This window comes from Astyanax mexicanus, chromosome 12, assembly GCF_023375975.1.
Source record: "Astyanax mexicanus isolate ESR-SI-001 chromosome 12, AstMex3_surface, whole genome shotgun sequence".
NCBI classification, from domain to species: Eukaryota; Metazoa; Chordata; class Actinopteri; order Characiformes; family Acestrorhamphidae; genus Astyanax; species Astyanax mexicanus.
In genome coordinates, this window is record NC_064419.1 from 36,885,541 (window position 1) to 36,906,339 (window position 20,799).

Consider the following 20,799-nt stretch of genomic DNA (forward strand, 5'->3'; position numbering starts at 1 on the left):
TTAATTTTAGCTTTTATTTTCCATGTCTGCACTGATGTTTTTAAAATTGTATGGTCATGAAAATTAACCTTGAAGGCATGGAAAAAAGTGTATGAACCCTGTTAATAAAGGGTTATCTATGATGGCTGGAGTAGTTCTATTTCCTTTATGTAACATACACAGCAAGTAATGTCATATTTTTAGAACTTCTGTATCAGATTGCTACTAAAGTATTGGTATCATGACATACCTACATGTGTACACACACAGACACACACAACTAAATGTTGCATCAAGTTGATTTATTATACCATTACATTAGATGTATATTACATAGTCCAATTTACAATATTTTTTATACTTATTATAAAATTAGATCTGCTTGTGTATATTCACATTTCAGAGATTAGAGAGAATGCTTAAGTAGCTACACATTACAACTACTGTTGATTCCTTATTTCCACCTTGTTAAGGAAATGACAGAACCATAGTTAAGTAATTGGTTTCTCCATCATTTAAATAAAGAAGAAAACAAATCCTAATGGAGATATTTCTACTACTAAGTTTAAAGTTTAAAATGTACCTACAACATGAATGACACCAGGTGTGCAAAGGTTGTGCATGGGGTCAATCTCATAGCAATGGCTAACAAAAAAAAAAAAAAAAGAGGGTGAAATACCACAACCAAGTCTGATCAAATAAGTTATATTTGGTTAGACTCTAACAAACAACAAAAAAAATGAGTACACTAAACTGTACTTTTTTTTCAAAGGGCTAATGTGAATGTAGTCACTGTCCAAAAAAAGTATCTCCAAAAAAAAAAAAAAAAAACTTTTTTACAGAAGAAAAACATCATCTTGGTTTTTTTTCAAAGTAATTTCGGAGCATTTCCATTGGTCCATTTATGATGAAATTTGACACAATGTAAAGGACAGCTGCTCTGGTCAAATGATGTCGTAAATGGAGATTGTTTTTCTTTGGACAGCAACAATATATAAATATATATATGATATAAATATTCCTTGTGGTAAGTTTTTTTTTTGTTGTATGGATTGCAGTTAATTAGGTTCTTAAGATACTCTGCTTCTATATTACATAGGCAATAAAATAATTTCACACTCTTCTCCATCGTCACGTCCCCAAAATAAAGCTAATATACATTTTTTACAGCTCTTAAGTTTGATTCTTGTGCAAGAAGGCTGACTGCAAATCAGTCCTCATAAACCATAAGGCTGATATAATATCAGTCTATCTACTTCACCATGGGCCATCAATATGTACCCGTTACCTTCACTTCAAAGAAGAAGTTGTAAAATGAGAAACTAAAAGGCATAGAAGTGATGAGCGCTTGACTTTGGCAGCATGACAGAGAGACGGGACATTACTCACTTCAGTTACGGACTCACTCAGATCAGATTTCTAGAGAGCCACAGCACAGTTTAATGCTGCATTCTGTTTGGATGTAGGATGTCGGCATTTCTGAATTTTAGGTAGGAAATATCAACTGGAACACCCACAAGTCTACATGGCTGTAGTACTATACAGACTATTATCTATTTCTGCCTCGTTAAATCAGTCATCTGTGGACATAAAGGCATGGTGTTCGGCTGTGAAAAATATCGTATAATGCAGCTGATTAGCTGTTATTGGCAATTTGCTAACCAGGGTCATATTTTGTCCGGATTCACCATAAAACACTGGCTACAAATTAAGCCAATTCAACAAATTAGGGCTGCAACGATTAGTCGATATAATCAACAATATCAATTATAAAAATGTTTCTAATCCAAATGTTCATTGTCAACTAAACGTTTTAGCACTACACAAATTACTGTGGACAGAAACACAACAGATTACACATTTCCTCACTAAATAGCAGCACTTTACACATTTAAATGGCATTTAAATGTTCTGGACCTTTCTACGGCACTTAAATCTCATATTAAGTTGTTTCTATCAGATAGAAACAGGAGCCGTACCCACAGCAAGCAAATATGGAGGGAATGGGAGAAATAATCGTTGACTAATTGGAGAAATAATTGGCAGAATAGTGAAACACCAAGATAATCGTTAGTTGCAGCCCGACAACAAATAACTATATATCAGGCATTTCTCCCGTTTGGTTTACCATGTTATTTGTAGTTCCTTTATGAATAAAGAAATAAAAGTCTAAACCATTTTTAACGTGAGCAGAATTGTCCAATTTTTTTTTTTTTTAACGAAGCATAATTGATTGTCATTATATGGTTATTATTGGAACTGCTGTTTTAACTATTTAACTGAACTTCCGTCAATTTCAGGTATTACATCATGCCTAGCTTCGACATCCAAATCCAGAAGTAGATTGAATGCAGCATCACATTCTCTCTAAGCAAACTCACCTGATCAAACTCATGAATGGGCTTAATAACTACTGAGAAACTGATACAGAGAAAATGATCTGTACTGTGCTGTGGCTCTCTACAACTGACACTGAAGAACCTCCTTCACACAAACAAGTCTAGAGACAGTTATTCATCACCCAAGATCAAAATCTGCAAAATATAGTCACTGGAGGCTTCTTTTTTATTATTATTATAATGGAATGATTTCCAATGGTTTCCAGTTTAGCACGCAGAAAAAAAATATATATATATCTATATTTCTGTGGCTTATCTCTACTGAAACAAAGTGCTTTGAGAACGTTAACCTTCTTATTATAGAGCAGTGTTTATCAATCCTGGTCCTTGGGCACCTCTGCACTGCACACGTCAGGGTGTGTTTTCACACCTGAAAATCTGGACCAAAGCCTGAACCAAGGTTCATATTCTTGTTAAAATGTTTACTGTACATTTGGTCCAGTTTGTTTTGCATTCACACTGCAGTTTAGTGGACTTACTAGGGAGCTCCTCATGAACTACGTGGGCTGCACCTCTCTGTACTTTACATTTTCCAGGTGTTGAGCTGAATTCTGCCTCCCTGACAGAATTTAATTCCTTTCGAGTGCACGTGCTTCGTACAGCAGAATGAGTGCAACAGACAACCTGAGATTCCTTTCATTTCTGTTTATAAATAAGGATTAATCCACAGTAACAGTAGATACAGGAATCACCAATGGAATATGATGGGCACATGCGCTTATGTGATAAGAATTTCGGCACAACATAGGTTCTTTTTCTTCTTCTATTGTTTAATGAGTGACGACAGCCTGCCTCAGCTTTTTAGAATTGGTCAGAAAGTCTAAATCAACCAAAAAATTTATTCTAACCTTTCGCACCTGCTGTTTTGGTTTCAGACCAAACTTTGTTTCGTGTTCAATACACAGTATTGAAGCATCGATTGAGAAGCCTGTCCAGGTGTTGTGTAGAATTCTGTCCCCCTGCCAGAATTAGACTCCTCTTTGTGTGCATGTGCATCATGCAGAAGAATGCGTGTAACAGAATAGCTTCAGATTTATTTTATTTCTTTTTACAAGTAAGGGTTACTCTACAGTTACAGTAGACACATATGTCGTGAAGTAGCGACATGTAGTGTTATCAGTGACCAAATTTTGGTCCTTTGGTCGCGACCCTCGTTTTTTTTGATACCTTGTATGCCAGCTATTTTAATTGCTGAAGATCCTGAACGTAGAGGTATAGGAGCACCCTATATAAACTCACTAGTTGTTCCAAAAGCCCTTCATCTGTAGGTAAAAATAAGCATTTTGAAGCAGTGTAAAAACAGAAAATGTGCAGTACTCGGCCACCGCAGGATCAGGATTAGAAAATGCTGCACCTCAGATAATGCTGCCTACAAATAGAGTGTATAATCATTATGTCTTTATATATTTTTTCTTCAAGAAAAGACTTATAATCCTCAAAACATATGATTGCCTATGTTGAAATACATAATGACTGCACACAAGCTCAGAAAGTGCAGTGGCACTGAGGCCACAGCTATCTAAATACTGTTTATCTTAGTAATACACAATACCTTGCTCATACCACTGTAAGGGATACAAGTAGAAACTAGCACGCTTAAGTTAAATGGAAGGAGGGCCACAAAGTTTTAAGCCACAGAAAACGAGAGAACGAGTTCACAAACCTCACTTGAACCATTAAGTAAGTCTATGATCTGATGTCACTTCTGAGGTTCAAGTCTGATGTGTTTTAGGTATAAATATAAGGACACTTATCACTATTAATAATAATAATTTAGTCTAGACCACAATCACAACACTGCTTAGCAATAGTGATTATTTAAGGCTTACTTCTGTTATATATGTTTGAGTGTGATTTTTACGTTTTTAATATATTTAAAAACGGGGAAGAAGGGGAATGTTTTCTATACTGTGCTTAAATATAAGGATTCTAGCTTTGATCCAGGTTCAGCGGATACAGAAGGGTTTTTTTCTTCTTCTTTTTTTTTTTTGTAAAGTTCATCAACAATAATTCAGTTCCTGTATTACTCAGTCGTTGAGATTTCCAAGACAATGACCGCTCAGTGTTCCAAGAGTTGAGCTTGCTATGTCTTCAAATCCCAACCCCTTCATGCCAGTGCTTCATATTGCTCATCTTACCATGTGCAAAAGTTGGCTCCAAGCTTGAGAATGAATGAATGAATGAATGAATGAATGTGCTACATGATGAACTTGACGTCGTTCTTCACATTGTTGCTGTACGCGCTCAAACAGTCTGGGAGAACCCGCATCTTCATGGTTCCGTCAGCCCCGCAGGAGAAGATGTGATTGCCCGGCGCCGTCTCGATCTGCATGACGCCCGTGCCGAGGTTCCGGAAGAGAGACTGCCGGGCGTGCTCGTTCGGGAAAGTGTGCAACAGGGACTGGGTGGACATGCTCCATACCTTTATACACAAGTGAAAAGCACATAAACACATTATATTAACACTGGTTTATACAATTTGTAGCCAGAACAAGCCAGAATATTATAATTACTTGCTATAAATAAAATGATTATTGCTGACCCCCCAGAACAGCTCAACATGTTAAAGCAAGGCCTGCGACAAAAGTGTCAAAATTATTCCATTTATTACTCGGGTAAGTGTAGATACTAGTGGGGGGGTGTGCCATATCGTATCGTACTCAATAATATCGCCAACATTTTTGAATATCGTGAACAATATTATACCCTAAAACAAGGGTTACTAATAGGCGGACCGCGGTCCGGGTCCGGACCCAGACGTTGTCCAATCCGGACCCAAACCCAAACTACTGAGAAGGATTTAATTCTGACCGTGTTCATTTAAAGCGGCGGAACGTTTATTGTCTTTATGGTTTACGTGCTTTACAGCGCAGTAAGCTTTACCGAGACATGAGTGCAAAATAGTGCACTTTACTCCACCTGATCAGAACTCCTCAGCAAGAAAAAAACTCCCGAGCTTTCAGGCGCGCTCTCTCTTTACTCCCAAAACAACCCTGTCAACTCCCCCATCAGTTTTACCCACAACATAATAAAGTCTGATACAGTAATAATATTAAATAAAATAAAACTACTGTTTTTTTTTTTTTAAAGCTGATATTTTGGTCAAGTTCAGCAAACATTTCTCCACATATTGTACGATTTATCATTCATGTAATTATTATTATGACAGGCAGGCCTAAATCTAATAGAAATAAAATCAAATAGAATAAATATAGCATTTTGAAACAAAGTGAACATAGAGATTTACATTATTAGACTTGATATTTTAAATTATTGAGGGTGTTTCTATTTATTTTATGATAGGTTGATAATGTAATTATTGTGACAGGCCTATTTAAAACAATAAACATTGTTGAAATATACTAGTATGTGTCATTTGTTTTGTCTTTCAGTTGTTGATAAAACACTGACAGAACTACTATAGCCTTCTTCAGTAAACAGAATAAAAAACTGAATTATTACACAAATTAACATTGGTGACGGTCCGGACCATAGCCTGATGACATTTTCTCTAACTGGACCAAACTGAATTCTAATTAAATACCCCTGCCCTAAAATATCGTGCCGTATCACTCACCCCTCATTATCACATCATACCTTAGTATCATAACTTCCTGGAAAATTTACTTTTGTTACCAATCTGATGAAATTCTTCTATTTTTTAATATCTCAGTTAGGGGTGTGCAAAATTTTGTATGCAATAATAACTTTAATTTTGTCTCAGTAGTGTATTCTTAAAATATATGTTTTTTTAACTTGTTTTTTGTCTTTAAAAAGTAGAAATAAAAAGTTGTCTAAACAAATATTTACTACATTAAAGTATAGATAACCAACATTTCTACTTAAGTAAAGAAACAAAGTATTTCCACCTCGTTTCTTGACACCTCTGGTCAGGGTATGCGTTAGATGGTAGCAGTCAGTTCTCATGGGTAGTGTTAAATGGGGGAGAAATGGCAGGAACGGTGATTTTTGAAAGACAATTTAACTGACCAGGGTTAAATTGTTAGGTCCGGACAACTGGGTCAGAAAATCTTTAAAATTATAACCCTGGTCCAACACCTGAATTGGACCTTGAAGCAATGGAATAAGGTTGGGATGAAACGTGAGCCATTTGACTTGGCTTGACTTAGCTGCAAGTAAGGTCTTAGTGTCTTATATTAAAGGAAAGTGTTAATATCTGTTTAGATCGATCAGTGTTAGTTTTAACCACTTCTTTAATACTGATAATAAAAGTTGCACATTTTTAGTCTGGTAAATTCCAATTTTTTTTTACTGTTGTGAATTTTTGGACGGGTGTGAACATAGCACTTTAGCTATAGAGCTCTGCAAGTGCTGTTTGAACTGGTATAATGCCCAGATAATTATAAAAGTTGTTTATAAATGCCATCGGTGCCCTTGCTCCGTGTCAAACTGCACAGAAATATTCTTTAGTGCAGAACACAGGACCTTCTTCCTGTATTTAATTATTTGCTCCCATCTAGACAGCTCTGGCCAATAAACAGCTAGAATTCTTGTTTGTTGGTGCACTTCAAAATGTGCCCAAACAAACCACACTATGAATAAAAAAACCTGCAGAATGAAAACCTAGGTCACACACACTAATATTTTGTCGGACCGCCTTTAGTTTTGATGGCGGCATGCATTCACTGTGGCATTGTTTTGATAAGCTTCTGCAATGTCACAAGATTTATTTCAATCCAGTGTTGCATTAATTTTTCGCCAAGATCTTGCAGCAGCATTGATGATGGCAGAGTCTGACCACTGCACAAAGCCTCTCTTCTCCATCCAGCACATCCCAAAGATTCTCAATGAAGTTAAGGTCTGGACTCTGTGGTGAACTCTCTCAATCCATGTGTGAAAATGATGATCTCATGCTCCCTGAACCCAGAACTCTTTCACAATTCCAGGCCCATGAATCCTGACACTGTCATCTTGGAATATTCTTGTGTATTGCATCAGGGAAGAATTCCAAAATCCATTGATGGAATAACCTGGTCTATATTCAGTATATTCAGGTAGAGTCAGCTGACCTTATTCTTTCAGCACATACTGTTGCTGAACCTAGACCTGAACAACTGCAGCAGCAACACCACATCATTTACTTAGTAAAATGCAAGTGCCAACTTTTTTTTCTGGAAAGGCAGTGTATATTAGATTAAGATATCTAGATATATATATTTAGATGTACTGAGATCTATGGAAGATTGGATATTGTGGTGAAAAACATGTACTCACTGAGTGTGATGCTCATGTATCGGTGTAAATAAAAACAGAGGAGCAACTGTTGCTCAGGTAACCCTGCTTTGACATTCTCAGTCTGTTTCAGTAAGACCAGTCCCTCCACAACAACACAGAAAGGGATAATTATACAGTAGCTGGGCTTCAGTGTATAAACCGCTTAATAGAAAGACTAGAGCACAGTTCAGAGATCTGTGTGTAATAAATCACAGGCACTGATCTACAGAGAAGTGGGAAAAATAAGATGGGGTCAGATGAGCTCTCTTTCGGCATATTCATCACAAGGCTAGTGCATGTGGGGTAACAACAAGAGAACGGCACATGCCTGAAGGCCTGACCTCTAGAATGAGGAAGGATGGTGTTAGGTGGACACAGCCCACGACAGTAAAACATCCCCACCCACCCCTTCACATGAAAGGAGAGGCTGACAGTGAGAAAGAGGGGTCAATGGAGGGTTTAGGAGATGGAAATTATGTGCTCTGGTCTTTGCTGGCACTATATGTGATTTGAGACAGATCAATGTCTCTCAAAAGTGAAGCCATAGCAGGTCCGGATCCTCTGGTGGCTGTTTGTGCTGCTTGTTGCATTAACAAACAATCTGTATGAAGGTTTTTGCAAGTTTGTTGTTAGCATAGTGTATTTTTCGTACTGTAAGGCGCACTCTCGATGATTGTCTATTTTCTGGTCTATTTTATACACAAGGTGGACTGGATAATAAGGCACATTTTAAGAGACACTATAAAAAAACGTCTAATTCAGCAGGTCTCGTTGGTGGGTGGTTGTGGGGGTAGCTCACTAAGTTAAGTAAAGATAAGCTTACTAAACAAAACTGTAATAAAAAAAAGACTTCTTTAAAGTCAAACTAACTCTGGAATGTAAATCTACACAGATTTCTCTCCTAAAAACTGTTTATTTGAGTGAGTAGAGTGCTTCTGTTTATTTACAGTAAGCTTAAATTCCTAAATTTCTCCAACACTAAGGCTGGAGCATTAGCTGCTAACCGCCGACAGCGTTACACTAAGGAACCCTGAGTGTTCCAGTAAGTCATGGTGAAATTAGCTAGTGGTTCGTCCCACGTAGCTTGTTTTAACACGGTAAACATACAGGCTACCATCCAATATACTCCCCTCTGAAAAGCGAAAGAGCTAGCGTGGTTAGTGGGTAATGCTAATGCTGCTCCCGCAGTGCTAGCCAAGGTTAACAGCAGGCTACAGGCCGATGATAATCACCTCCTGAGGTCAAAACAGAGGTTAGCGGCTAATGCTAATACTACTCCAACCCCAGCCCCCGTGCTGAAGAACTAATCTAAAACTCCTGTATAACGCTGTACCTCAGCGGAATGGCTTTACTGCTCCCTACAACCTAACTGATAGAATTTGTTCATAAGGCGCTCTGGATTAAAAGGTGTACTGAGAATTTTGGGGAAAATTAAAAGATTTAAAGTGCGCCTTAGTGCGAAAAATATGGTAAATTGCTAGCTAGTATTAGTAGTTTGATGTGCTGGACCCAAATAGTAAAGAGTCCATATTTTGTTTCTCACAGAACATAGTAGCTAAAGGACTGTAGTAGCTTCAGTTAGTCTCAGCAGCAAACAGAGTACTGTAATCTGATGGAAATGTTAACAGTTTGGTAATGAAATATACTTTTATTTTCGAAATATTACATTTAATGGAAAATCTTGGTAATGTTTGTTTCTGATTCTTTTTTTAAGCTGCACTGTTAAACTCAATGAAGGCAGTCTGAGAGACTTGAATTAGGTAATCAGGGCAGGCCTACCAAATGACCAAGCGAGCCTGGCTCCACCTATGGTCTTTATAATGTCCATTAGCACTAGAGTCATTATCACAAAAAGTCATCACCAGTGAAGAGAATATTTTTGGACAGAATGGCGTTTACTCATCGACTTATCCACCATTACTGTTTTACAGATTGTTATGCCCCATAGAATATGAATTTATGCTATAATCACTTTAATCGTTATAACGAATGGCTGGTACAGTGTGTGTACAGTTTATGGTAGCAGCGGATGTTCAAAGCTTCTGAGTCTTTTTTTTCCAAAATCCCACAATCAAGCATCCTAAGTAAAAGATGGATCTTAAAAATTAAATTTCATCTCTTAGATGTAGATCAAACGGTCTATAAAAGGCACAACAAGCACAGTAGATCTCAGAGCAATTGATTTTAATGAACACCTGTCTGTGAAAGAACACCCAATGCCTGTACACTAAAAATAAATATATGTACATAAAAAACAGCTCATCCCCACTCAGCTCAGCTGAGCTTTAACAGCTTCCTTTCTTACCTTTATGTTGCCTTCGGATGAGCCGCTGATAAAGCAGCCTTCGGTGGAGTCCACAGCCAGGGCTTTGACGGGCGAGTCGTGGGCCTGGAAGCTCTGGCGCTGGAGCTTTTGGGTGAGATCCAGCACACTGATCCAGCCCTTCCTCCCGCCGCTGATCAGGAGCTGCTGCTTGGAAGCTAGAGCCAGCACAGTGGCGCCGGACTCATGGCAGCTGAAGCCTGTAATCATGCAGACGTGTGTCATGTGAGGTTTCCGAGCTTGATTTATGTCGACAGATGGGACTCTGTGTGTTTGCGCAAATATATAAGTGTGTGTTGTTTGTATAATGAAGAAGATGCACGGCACTTAACTCACCGTGAACCAAGCTGCTGGTTGGAGGCACCAGTGTATCCCACAAACACACATTTCTGTGGATAGAGATGGAGAGAGAGAGAGAGAGAAAGACAAAAGAAATAGTTTCTTTGTTATCCTGCTGAATTGGAAAAAAAAAAGTAACATGGTGTTGAAGGAATTCTTTTTTTCAGCTGGTCAGAGAGTAAAAGAAAACAGCAGTGTGAAGGTGTGATCTTGGGGCCTGTGGGTGAAAAGTCGCTGTGCCCTGTCGTACAGGGTGTACCTGTTGTCAGTGGAGATGCCAGCAGTGGCAATGAGGGAAGAGGAACCCACAAACACAAAGTCGTGAGCTGTTTTATTATGGCACTGCAAAGTCTATAGAGAGGGGAAAAGAACAAACATTAAGTTTTAAAGCTACATAATTAATTAATGAATTAATAATAATAAAAAAAACTGAATTGATTTTTTTACTCAACAGAATAATGGAAATTATGGCACTTCATTTACCAGGTATGGTTTCTGTGTGTTCCCCGAAGTGTTCGTCTGCCAGAGACTGAGTGCTCCATCTGCATCAACAATACCAAACTGGAGTAGGAGGGGGAAGAAACAAAAACAGACGTTAGTGATAAATAAGGATAAACTGAATACTCAACTAAAATTATTCGTCCAAAATGGGAAAAAAAAGCTGAAAATATGTAAAAAGCGTAAATATACAGCTCTGTAAAAAAAAAAAAAAAAGGAATTAAAAACCTCTGCAATATAATCAAGAGGAAGATGGATGATCACATTCCATCAAACCAAGCTGAATTGCTTGAATTTTTGCACCAGGAGTGAAGGCATAAAGTTATCCAAAAGCAGTGTGTAAGACTGGTGGAGGAGAACATGCCAAGATGCATAAAAACGGTGATTAAAAACCAGGGTTATTCCACCAAATAGTGATTTCTAAACTATTAAAACTTTATGAATATAAACCTTTTTTTTGCATTATTTGCAATCATTTTTTTTATTTCAGCCATTTCTCATTTTCTGCAAATAAATGCTCTAAATGACATATTTTTATTTGGAATTTGGGAGAAATGTCTGTAGTTTATACAATGAAACAATGTTCATTTTACTCAAACATATACTTATAAATAGCAAAATCAGACAAACTGATTCAAAAACTGAAGTGGTCTCTTATTTTTTCCAGAGATGTATATGATATAGAACAATACTGTGCTTTGTTGGTTTGTCTGCTGTGATGTTAAAACTGTTTAGTGTTCAATACTTAATTTTAATTGTAGTTTTGCAAATGTCTTTCCATTGAAAATCAAGTTTAAATTTTGAAAATGGCAAAAAAAAGTTGCTAAATATCTGAAAACCTGTTATGAAACATGTTTGTTATGTTTAAATGTTTAATTTTGTTTGATTTCAAGCAAAGACTTTTAGTTTTAGCGCATCCCAATTGATAACAGAAGTACCTCACTCCTCACTCACAGGAAAACACCATGCAATGTATACAAGTGTGGAAGTTCCCAAGCCGTCTACTTGTGTAACACTTAATTCATACTGCCATCCCATGACTTTTAGCATGTCAGTGTAGTATAGACCTTGTTGAACAATGCTTCAGAAGCAATAGCCATTTTGTTAGGAAAAAGACCTAATTGCAAAATTGGATGAGATGTTTAATGTAAAAATAATCTTTTTATAATTTAACTTAATAACTTTTTAGTGTTAATTAATTTTACCCATTAATTATTATGGGCATTGATAAGACTTAAAGGATAGAGTAAATTTCTTACTGTCTCTGTGGGACATATCATCAAAAATGTCAAAGCATTTTCCACACAGCTTAAGTGGAATGGTTCAGATGAGTTATTATGAGAATAGATTTTAAGTTTAAATTTGGAATTGGAATTAAATAAAAGACTGTTTATTATGAAACATGTTCATTATTTTTACATGTTTAATTTTGTTTGATTTTGAGCAAAGATTTTTAGTTTGAGTTCATCCCAATTGATAACAGAAGTACCTCACCCCTTACTCACAGGAAAACACCATACAATGTATACAAGTGTGGGAGTTCCCAAGCTGTCTTCTAAAGTAACAATTTCTGATCATACTGCCATCCCATTACTTTTGGCACGTCAGTGTAGTATAGACCTTGTTAAAGATGCTTTAGAAGCAATAGCCATTTTGTTAGGAAAGAGGATGAGATATTAATGTAATATTCATCTTTTTATTATTTAACTTAATAATGTTTTACTGTTAATTAATTTCACCAATTAATTATTATGGGCATTGATAAGACTAAAGGGATAGAGTAAATTTCTAACTGTCTCTGTGGGACATATCATCAAAATTTTCAAAGCATTTTCCACACAGCTTAAGTGGAATAGTTCAGATGAGTTATTATGAGAATATATATATATATTTATATTATTCCCACAGGTGTCTATACATGAAACTATACATTTGCCACACATTCAAATTTCTTACCTTATTTCCTTGATAGTTAAACCTAATCCTTGTGACCCTGGAGTTGCCGGGGCTCCTGAAGCAGATGATCTGCTGCGAGTGGCCCCACTCGAACATCCTCACGCTGCCGTCCTGCGCTCCGGTTAGGTCTGCAGTCAAAAGAGAAGATCCCGCCGTCACATCTCAGTGAAGAATACTGCCTATTGAGCAGCCTATGTAATTTCATCCAAAATATCCCAGAACCCGGAATGTGCGCACACAGAGGATAATGAGACTATTTAAGCGGATTTGTCTTTCACACTGGAAAAAGATTAGCCAATACATGGCACATGAGGGGAACTCATTGGCGGGGTTCGCTCTCATCCTATTACATCAAGAAAGGCCTGGTGTCACTTACAGTACGGAAGGGTAGGGTGGGACGTCATCCTCCTCACGTTGTTAATGTTCCGCTTGATTAGCTGCGAAAGAGACCGAAATTACTGCGTTAGTTCTGAAAGGAAACTATAGCTTAAGGAGACACCGTTTATGAAATCAGATTGGGTTTGACATATCAAGAAAGACGGTAGGAGCAAAGACATTAATATGAATAAAAAAGCGTGACCAGCCATAAGGCACATCACTCGCCAGACTGTATTATAATACAAAACAGCAGGTTTATTACAAATCCCACTTGCAGGCAGAAGAGAATGGGCTGGCAGAGGAGAGACAGAGAGGTATAAAGGCTGGCAGGGTTGTTGGAGGCTCACCATGGCAGCTCCTCTGCCTGTCTGGAGGCTGCCCAACCAGGGCATGTTAATGGGAGTTCCAGGGCTGCTGTGAGTGTAGGGTGTTGTCCCGTGCAAAGTGCTGAAGTCATCCCGGGCTTGGACCACCAAGAATTCATCGCCTCTGAAATAAAACACAAAAGACACAAAACATGTCTAAATGAGGCACACAAGACTGAACAGAACTTCCCTGGTCATATCTTAAAGGGCCATATCATGTTTTTTTTTTTTTAAATCTTGTTGCTTGGTGCTTTGAGACACCACTAAAGGCCAATTTATATTTTTTTCTATAGTTTTTGTTGGTCAGACACCAAATTATATGAACCTCTGGGCTGACTGTAAAGGATCACCCATTACAAAACCCACTCAGATGATTCTATTTTACTGGAGGTTGACCAGGTTTTTAGTGAGCTGAGAAGGACTGCTTGATCTGCTCATTTTTCCTAAAGTTTCCATTTTTTATTGTAAATATATATGGAGCATTTATTTACAGAAATGGCTGAAAAAAAACCCAAAAAGATGCAGAGATTTCAGACCTCAAATAACGCAAAGAAAACAAGTTCATATTAATAAAGTTTTAAGAGTTTAGAAATCAAAATTTGGTGGAATAACCCTGGTTTTTAATCACAGTTTTCATGCATCTTAGCATGTTCTCCTCCACCAGTCTTACACACTGCTTTTTGATAACTTTACGCCACTTCTGGTACATTCAAGCAGTTTTGCTTGGTTTGATGGCTTGTGATCATCCATCTTCCTCTTGATTATATTCCAGAGGGTTTCAATTTGGTAAAATCAAAGAAACTCCTCATTTTAAAGTGGTGTCTTATTTTTTCCAGAGCTGTATATGTATTAACTTTGGAATCTTTGCCTTGAACTTCATTTCCAAAATTTTGTTTTCTTTTACCACCATTCCTGTGGCTCTCAGTTACATTGCAAATTACTACACTTCACAAGAGTCACATAGTGCACTTAACAGTGTTCCAAGCCCAGAGTAGCAACAATAGAGAAGCTATTATCTCTAATACATCCATTGCATTACATACAAGGCTTTTGTCTGAAAAGGAAAATACACTGGTAAATAAGAAGCCAACTTCAGCTTTGTAGAACATCTCTAATCATTTCACTGACTGCGCAGGTCAGAGAAAAGCAGGAACAATACTGAGGCTGCCTGTTGTAACTTTCAACATTTTAAAGCTCATACACACTGAGGCTGTGAAATAATTACTGAAAAACAAAAAGAAAGAAAGAAAGATGGGCACCAAGTTGTAGCTCTATTTGAGAAACACATAACGCATGGCCTGTCTAGAAACATAACGACTGTCATCAAGAGCAGATTTGAACCAACATTTCGGCTCCTGCTGCGGCACTCATTAGTGTATCACATCCACCCCCGACTTGTATTGTACATTCAATTTGCTTGGGCAGTTTTTCCTTCCCTTTTTGAAAGCAGGTGCTAAAACTACGCGTTTTTCACACTGAAAAGACACTGATTAAAACGTTGTTCTGGCTTACCCTTTCACTTCTGTCTCTGGCTCGTCATCGATCCACGTCAGTATCTGAGTGGCGAGGATGGAGGACACATCCAGCTCCTGGATGTCGTGGGTGGAAGCGATTACTAAGCAGTTGCGATTAGCCTGCGAAAGTAAAAAAAAAAGGGATTAGTCAAGATTTCACACTCTCTGGCAAGCTAACAAGCAGAAAAATCATTTCATGAGAAAATGCCACCGCGTCTCTTTCTCCGTCCTGCACCTTGTTGATGGCAAAAGCCGTGATGATGTCAGATTCCTTGTGGACGATGCGCGCTTTTCCTCCAGGGTAACCCAGATCTGCCTCAATCTGTGGGAAAGAGAGTCATCATCGTCAGGCCTTGCTGGGGCACTAACATTTAACTTCTGACTTCACATTTGTGTAAGAGTCAACAACTCATGTTATGAGAACCACCGTCATGGCACATGGCCCGAGGGGGCAGGGTAAAAAGACAGTCATCTGAATTAGTAGGATTACCACAGAGCAGGGGAACTCTATGTTAGAATGCTGATGGTCTGTATGTTTTACTTTTGGCAAATTAAATCATCTTAAATATCTTAAAGTCTTTTTTTTTATTTTTTATAGAAATAATTGAAGCACAATTAACAGTCAATAAGCGCATTCACATGCACTTCATACTCTTATTACTACAGAACATTATTTTTATGTTTAAGAGTGCATTATTAATAGGACATGTTGGATCAGGCGCATTTTAATCCAGTGCACTGAATTTTACCAGTCAGGCTGTAAGGAGCAGTAAAGCCACTCAGCATTATACAGCTTTATACAGGAGTTTCAGTACGGAAGTTTACTCGGCCAAATAAACAGTTTTCAGGAGAGAAATCTGTGTAGTTTAACATCTAGCACTTGTTTGACTTTAAAATAAAATTTTTTTCTAAGAATTACAGTTTTGTTCACTTAACTAAGCTTAGCTTTACAGGTCTAAGCTAAGTTACGTAAACAAAACTGTAATTCCTAAAAGTACAGATCTTACTTTTTTTTTAGAAATAATTGTAGCACAATTAACAGTCAATAAGTGCATTCACATGCTCTTCATACTCTTATTACTACAGAACATTATTTTTATGTTTAAGAGTGCATTATTAATTGGACATGTTGGATCAGTAACTTCATATAAAATCTGGTAAATATCCATGTAAACACTATTGTACAGGTAGGCAGTAGGCGGCCCTTATATCTAAATTCACTAGCCGGCACAGCGGTAGTTTAAAGGACCGCAACTCTAACGAATAGGGTTCGATCCCCACGTGAGAAGAGGTGTTTTTATTTATTTACTTATTCTTTCCTTTCTTCCTGGGCTTACCTGCTTCATTTTCCAAAAACTGATCGTAATCGCTTGGAAAATATCTGCCCCGCGGCCAAAACTAATTGCCGACCCCTGCACTATTGTGTACCGGAAAATCTCTACAGCATAAGCTCACCACTACAACTACAAAGGAAATTTCTGTCGGATTAATGTAGAAGATATGAGATCAAACATGTTCTCAAACACAACAGACAAAGCCACAAATATGGTGTATATTTTCATATTACTACAACATACACATTTCAGCACACTGCTGGATCTGTCTTTGGCTTGGTGTCAGCGTTTAGTAAACATCAGAGTTGTTGCACCATTTGCAAGTCAGAGGAGCTAAGAGTGATGTTTATTTTGGGAGCGTTGTTTGCTTCTGGGAAGTGCGGTTTGCTCTCTTCGCACGGAGCTACAGAGCTCGGAGATTATAAAAGATATGCAAGATCTGACAAAAAGGAGGAACGAGATGTGCAACAAAGCGTAATTATCCAGAGACTCCTTTTATAACTTTGTTCCACTGTGCTTTGGTCAATTCTTCATCACACTAAATTAAAAACAGCTCAAATTCAGCAAGAAATTGTTTGCTTTATAAATGTTTTTTTTCCAGCTTTTGTTTCTTAGAGGTTTGCAATCTGTACAACAACCACATCAAAGGATCTGGAATATCAATTAGGGCTGGGCGGTGTGGTAAAAATATTGTATAACCGAATGCATTCGTAGCAGCAGATGATTAAAAAAGGCAAATTAAAGCTCCACTAGGTAGGATTGAGATTTTGTGCTCATGGACTCCCCCTATAGTTGCAGAGTGTAATAAATGTTTCAGGCGGATTAGTTTCTCTCTCGTTTTCTGGCTTTCACAGACATATTCGGTCTCTTTCCAGCTTCTGCCAGAGTGTCTGAAAGCAGGTCGGAAAGCAGGTCGCAGTTCTCGCGAGCGTTGGTCACGGCCGCCTCGGAAAGCTTACAGAGTCTGGTTTGAGCTCAGAGGAGCTCCGGCACAGACACGAGGGCACCGCTATTCCTCCTTTTACACCTCAATGGAGCGAGTGAGTTTCAAGCTGAAAATTTACTTCTTTAGAAAGATCAAAATTCAAGGAAATCCTACCTAGTGCTGCTTTAACCATTATAGGTTTTTAAATAAGAGTGAATTTCATTCAAAATATGTCCTTTATAATCCTTTAATTTTCCCAAAAATCGTCAGTGCGCCTTTTAATCCAGTCCACCTTATGTATGAATTTTACAAGTCAGGTTGTAAGGAGCAGTAAAGCCACTCAGCATTATACAGCTTTATACAGGAGTTTCAGAACGGAAGCACTTTAATCACCTAAATAAACAGTTTTCAGGAGAGAAATCTGTGTAGATTAACATCTAGCACTCGTTTGACTTTAAAATAAAATGTTTTTTCTAAGAATTACAGTTTTGTTCACTTAACTAAGCTTAGCTTTACAGGTCTAAGCTAAGTTAAGCAAACAAAACTGTAATTCTTAAAAATATATTTTATTTTAAAGTTAAATGAGTGCTGGATGTTTCTCTCCTGAAAACTGTTTATTTGGTTGAGTAAAGCGCTTGCATACTCAAATTGCTGTATAATGCTGCAGTTCAGCAGAGTGGCTTTCCTGCTATTTACAACCTGACTGAATTAGAAGAAAAACATGGCGACACCCCTGTTCCTTACTACTGTCACATAATGCACCTTACAATCCAGTGCCCTTTACAGCGCAAAAAATACGGCAACTAATTACAGACTATTGCAGTTGGTCAGTGTGTTTTAAGCACACTGGTCTTGCAGACACAGATACGGCAAGAGCAATATCCAAGAAGTGCTTCATTAGCTAATGTAACCACAAAAGCTAATCAATAACTGGGGTCAGATAAAAGATTACAATTATGCAAGATCAAACTTTCATCAATGAAAACAGCTGTAGACCGGTCACAATAACTTTTTTTTTTGTTTGGACTATATTTTGTCCCAGAAATTCTTACAATAAACAATATTGTCATTTTAAGAGCCTTTTTTGCCACATTTAAAATAATAAAAATATAGTAGCATATGTAGTTTCTTCCTTTTAAAGACCAATGGACTTTTAATTGTTAAGAAATTCACCGCCATTTTGAAAAATTATTTAAAAAAAACTCTTTTTACACAAGGCTGACACTTCAACTCAAATTCAAATTAATTTGCTCTCTTTCCTAAAGGAACATAATAGTTATATAGGTAGATCGAGAAGGAAATTCTGGGAAATTCAGGGAAATTCTAATATGCAGTGGTGAGGTAAGCAAAAGTGATTACATTTTTTTATATATATTGTTGATAATTGGAAAATTCTAATTATCGTGACAGGCCTAAACAAAAGATCCTTAACGCTAAAAAGGACATGCACAGTAACTGTTCATGCATAGGGTTACATTTATGGATCACATCTCCACAACTCTCCACTGAGCTCAAACTCTCAAACGGATCCTAAACATCCCATTATAACTGCATGCAACACAAAATCTATAGTGTACTGATGTTTGTACATATTCTAGCTTAAAAAAAAGAAGAAGAAAAAAAAAGAACTGAAGTGTGTAATGCTTTAAAGTTTTGGCTAGCAGTACCTGATTGAGGCTCGGCTCCTCCTTCCCTGAATATTTCATACTGTCAGTGTAGTCCTCAACCGACTTAATTGTTCCAAAAAGTCACAAGACATCAGACAAAGAAACGTGGTGAAACATGCAAGTGAACGTGACACATCAAAATGTAGAATTAGGATGTTAATAGCTTAAATTAGGGTAAATCAAATACAGACAAGTAGCATTATTCAGTACAAACATACAAACTGCACAACAGTCAAAAGTGATGGCAAAAAGGGGAAATCTTATTTTTAAAAAATTATATTTATCTGCAAATCTATTAAAACACCAGTATGTATATTTAAAGGTACCACAGGATTAATTTATCTAGTATTTTCAGTGGATCTTTGGTGTATAAATTAAAATTTAAATTCCAATTAAAAAATTAAATTCCAATTAAATTCCAATTGCTTCCAAATTTTTTTATTTGCTCAGATCAGATCTTGCTAGCTCACAATCAAAAATGTAAGTGAGCTGTATCTACAATGTGAATGAATCAATCCCTGAAATGACATTAATACACAAATTGATACATTGATTCTATAGATGTATTACACACAGAGTGATCTATTTTAACCAGTTATTTATTTTATTGTTGATGATAATGGCTTACAGCCAATAAAAAAAATAAAAAAAATCTGTGTCTCAGAAAATTTGAATATTATATGAGACCAATTGGTACTTTTGGCAGTGTGCCAAGTCCTGCTGGAAAATGAAAAACACATCTCCATAAAAGTTGTCAGCAGAGGGAGAGCATTAAGTGCTGTAAGATTTTCAGGGAAAACCAAACTGCACTGAATTTAGACTTGATATAAATAACACAGTGGATCAACACCAGCAGATGACATGACTCTCCAAACCATCACTGATCATCAGTATTAATTTTGCATTTTATTTGGAAATCAAGGGAGCAGAGTCTGGAGGAAGAGACACACAGTCCAAACTGCTTGAGGTCTAGTGTGAAGTTTCCACAATCAGTGATGGTTTGGAGAGACATGTCATCTGCTGGTGTTGGTCCACTGTGTTATATCAAGTCCAAAGTTTTTCCAGAAAATCTTACAGCGCTTCAGGCTTCCCTCTGCTGGCAAACCTTATGAAGACGAGGATTTCATTTTCTAGCAGGACTTGGCACACTGCCCACACTGCCAATAGTACCAGTTGGTCTTATAATAATATATATATATATATTTTTTTTGCTTTTCTGTCAAGAACTCTCCTTATTTGCCTATGCCAAAGGAATCATCCTACCATTCTAGGGCACCTTGTAGTCAATAGATAGATAGATAGCATAGTTAATTGCTGCACCTATAACACTGGCTTTTCAAGGGCATTTCTGTTTACCACTTAATAAAAACATGCCATAACTCTTGACGACACATAGGGGAAAGCATGCAGATGGATGGGTACCTCGTTCTGATCTCGCTTTTTGGTGAAAATGTTGCGGATAAAAGTCTCCTGCACCTCCTCCTGCTTGACCAGGTATTGCCACAGTCTCTTTACAGGAAGAGCCGAATGATGTCGGGACCTGTAACATTAAGACACCAAAGATAATTTAAGATATTAATTAGGCTTCTGTAATAATCCTTTTTAATCCTTTCCTGAAACATTCTTATTCATTTGCTTTATTAATTTACACTTCTCAAAAAAAATAGCTGCATCCAGAAGAAATCCATTGACAGGAATGAAACTTGGTGGCAGTTGTGATAGACTGTAATGGATTGACTTAAGCCCTATCTGGATGGGATTAGTTTCTCAGGGGGATGTCTGTGAAAAAATATTTCACATTTCTACTCAGTGATAAAACTCTTGCATCCAGACTGCAATTGAAAAAACAGGAGGACCAGTGATTTTTTTTGGATTTCTCGGTCACAT

At 37.3% G+C, this 20,799-nt stretch overlaps 1 protein-coding gene across 4 annotated transcripts in view; it reads right to left on the minus strand.

The window, feature by feature from the left end:
* Positions 1 to 264: 264 nt before the first annotated feature.
* Positions 265 to 20,799, minus strand: part of dmxl1 (Dmx-like 1) — a 58,746-nt gene continuing 38,211 nt past the window's right edge. For 3 of the 4 annotated variants that reach the window (XM_022671103.2, XM_022671104.2, XM_022671102.2), the window contains exons 34-45: positions 20,335 to 20,452; positions 18,913 to 18,975; positions 15,222 to 15,308; positions 14,985 to 15,106; positions 13,455 to 13,596; positions 13,106 to 13,166; positions 12,730 to 12,857; positions 10,759 to 10,836; positions 10,535 to 10,626; positions 10,273 to 10,325; positions 9,919 to 10,136; positions 265 to 4,800 (exon numbers count right to left, since the gene is read on the minus strand). In XM_022671103.2, the coding sequence (XP_022526824.2) occupies positions 4,576 to 4,800; positions 9,919 to 10,136; positions 10,273 to 10,325; positions 10,535 to 10,626; positions 10,759 to 10,836; positions 12,730 to 12,857; positions 13,106 to 13,166; positions 13,455 to 13,596; positions 14,985 to 15,106; positions 15,222 to 15,308; positions 18,913 to 18,975; positions 20,335 to 20,452 (1,387 nt within the window). In that variant the 3' untranslated portion in view covers positions 265 to 4,575. The remainder of the gene's footprint in view (positions 4,801 to 9,918; positions 10,137 to 10,272; positions 10,326 to 10,534; positions 10,627 to 10,758; positions 10,837 to 12,729; positions 12,858 to 13,105; positions 13,167 to 13,454; positions 13,597 to 14,984; positions 15,107 to 15,221; positions 15,309 to 18,912; positions 18,976 to 20,334; positions 20,453 to 20,799) is intronic. The other variant, XM_022671106.2, reaches the window with a different exon arrangement.